The sequence below is a fragment of the Galeopterus variegatus genome, unplaced genomic scaffold (genome assembly GCF_000696425.1).
Source record: "Galeopterus variegatus unplaced genomic scaffold, G_variegatus-3.0.2 Scaffold1023, whole genome shotgun sequence".
In the NCBI taxonomy this organism is placed as follows: domain Eukaryota; kingdom Metazoa; phylum Chordata; class Mammalia; order Dermoptera; family Cynocephalidae; genus Galeopterus; species Galeopterus variegatus.
In genome coordinates this window covers 356484-359187 of record NW_007727134.1, presented here as the reverse complement: position 1 = coordinate 359187, position 2704 = coordinate 356484, and the positions used below count along the sequence as shown (strand labels likewise).

General features: G+C 36.3%; 1 protein-coding gene across 1 annotated transcript in view; it reads left to right on the top strand.

Moving 5' to 3' along the window:
* LOC103591750 (syntenin-1-like) overlaps nt 1–2704 on the top strand; it is a 29977-nt gene that overhangs the window by 24598 nt on the left and 2675 nt on the right. The window contains exon 5 of the mRNA XM_008574264.1: nt 2590–2701. Coding sequence (XP_008572486.1) covers nt 2590–2701 — 112 coding nt within the window. The remainder of the gene's footprint in view (nt 1–2589; nt 2702–2704) is intronic.

Here is a 2704-nt window from a genome sequence, read left to right as displayed (position 1 = left end):
TGGGTATATACCCAGAAGTGGGATTTCTGGATCATATGGTAGTTCTATTTTTAATTTTTTGAGGATCTTCATACTGTTTTCCATAGGTGCTGTACTGTTTAAAATTCCCACCAACAGTTCAAAAGAGTTCCTTTTTCTCCACACCCTCACCATTTATCTCCTGTCTTTTTAATAATATCACCTCATAATCTATTAGGATGGCTATCTCATTGTGGTTTTGATTTGTTATTTCTTTGATGATTGGTAATGTTGAATACCTTTTCATATACATTGGCCCTTTGTATGTCTTCTTTGGAAAAATCTCTCTTCAAGTCTTGCTCATTTTTTAAATTGGGTAATTTTTTTGTTGTTGTTTTTGTTTTTGCTCGTGGGCTCTGTGAGTTCCTTATATATAATGAATATTAACCCTTTACCATTTTCTTCCATTCTGTAGGTTGCCTTTTCATTTTGTTGATTGTTCCCTTTGCTGTGAAGAAGTTTTTAGTTTGATGTAGTCCCACTTGTTTACTGGGTTTTTTTGCCTGTGCTTTCGGTGTCATATCCAAACAGTCACTGACAAGATAATGTTAAGGAGCTTTTCCATAAGGTTTCTTCTAGGAGTTTTATGGTTTTAGGTCTTAACATTTAAGTATTTAAGCCAGTTGGAGTTCATTTATGTGTATGGGGTAAGATAAGGATTCAGTTTCAGTCTGTTGCATGTGGATATCCAGTTTTCTCAACACCATTAATGGCTGAAACCATTTTTTCCCCATCCTGTAGTACTGGCATCCTTGTAAAAGAAATCTGGTTCTTTTTTTATATCTTTAGTTTCCTCATTTCATAATTTCCTTTAAATTTTTGAGTATATTTGTAGTAGTTATTTTAAGATTTGTCTGGTAATGTCATGATCTGCATCATTTTTGAGTCTCTTTTTGTTGACTGATTTTTCTTCTCATTATGGATTACATTTTCTTGCCTGTTCACATGCCACCTGTTTTTTAATTGGAGCTGGACATTGTGAATTTTACATTGTTAGGTGTTAGATTTGTTGTATTCTTAAGTGCTGGTACCTGTTCTTGTAGGCAGTTAATTATACATGGATCTGTTTGATCCTTCTGAGTCTTGCTTCACACTGTGTTGGGGTAGATCTATAAGACTAGGGTAGCCCCATTATTAAAGTGTGTCCACTCTGGGGTCTCTACTGAATGCCCTGGGTGTACAGTGAGCACCCTTTACTCTGGCTGATGGGTACCTGAATATCTCCCAACCCTGTGTCATCTCTGGAAACTACTGTAGCTCCCTGAATGTCCTTTGCCTGGCCTTGTGGAGCCTCACCTCATGTGTACGTGGATTAGTACTCAGCAGCAGACTCAAGGGGATCCCTATGCAGATTTCTGTAGCTCTTTCTTTGTGTAGCTCCCTCCTCTCCAGACTCTGCAATTTCTAGCTGTCTCAGCAATTTCTAGCTGCCTCAGCCTTCCTGATCTCACGTCTGTGTCACCTCAGTGCAGCGTGAGCATGGTGCTTTGCTTGAGATGCCTTCATAAGTAATTTCTTCTGCAATTGTGTTCTGATCTGTAGTATGTAGAGTGTGTATGTGTGTGTGCACATGTGTGTGTGTTACTCTTGTTAGACTGACATCTTTAGAATATTTACTTATTCAGAATTCATGGTAATTTTGAATTCCAACTAAACTGAGTAATTCATTTGCTTCTTTAAGTTTTTCTTTTCCTCTCCCAAAACCTGATTTTCCTGTGTCTTTTATAGCTGTGATCATTTCTTCTTTTGAACCTTCATAATCCTTCATAAGTGATTTCTTACAGTACTAGTATTGTGTTCTGATTTCTGTTATAGTAATTTGTGTATGTATGTGTGTGTGTTTCTTCTGTTAAAACTGTCAGCTTTAGAATATGCTGTTGAATTACCATGAATTCCGAATGAGTAAAATTTCAATCTGTGATGTTTTCGTAGCTGAGGTTCTCCTTTCCTATCACGGCTGCTCTGAGCATCACAATTTATGGGCAGACCAGAGCTTTTTATCTGTTTCTATACACAAATTCCAATTCAGAAGCCTTGGAAAGTTCTTCCCTCATTGTCTTTTAAAGGGGATGAGAAATAATATTCAGCTGACTTACATGTTCCAGGGCCTATAAGACATGCACTTTTCTTTTAATCCTCACAATAACACTGTGAGGTGAGAATGTTATTCCTTTTATAGAAACTCTGAAAGGATAACCAGATTATCAAAGATCATACCATGTAAAAGAACCCTCTGGAAAAATGTGTGTTTCAAGAGTACATATAATATAACCTTTAAGTTCAAGGATAATACATTCGAGATTAAGAAAAGCCAGTGAGTAACAGACAGATGGTAAGTCATTGAATCTATTGGAGATGATAAATGTAGAAATAAGTTACCTGAGGAATTAGTAAACAAAACAAAACAAAACACCACACCAGTGTCGTTTTTGCAGAAATCAAACTTTATCTGAAGGAAATTATTTGCAGATTACTTTTGGAAAACCACAATTGAGCATGTTCTAGGTAATTATCATAGATTTTTTCAATGAGTGTTTCTAAATATTGACACATTATGTGTGTTTTTGTTAGCAGTTGGTAGCAAGACCTTCCAGTATGAACTATATGGTGGCTCCTGTTACTGGTAATGATGTTGGAATTCGTAGAGCAGAAATTAAGCAAGGGATTTGTGAAGTCATTTTGTGTA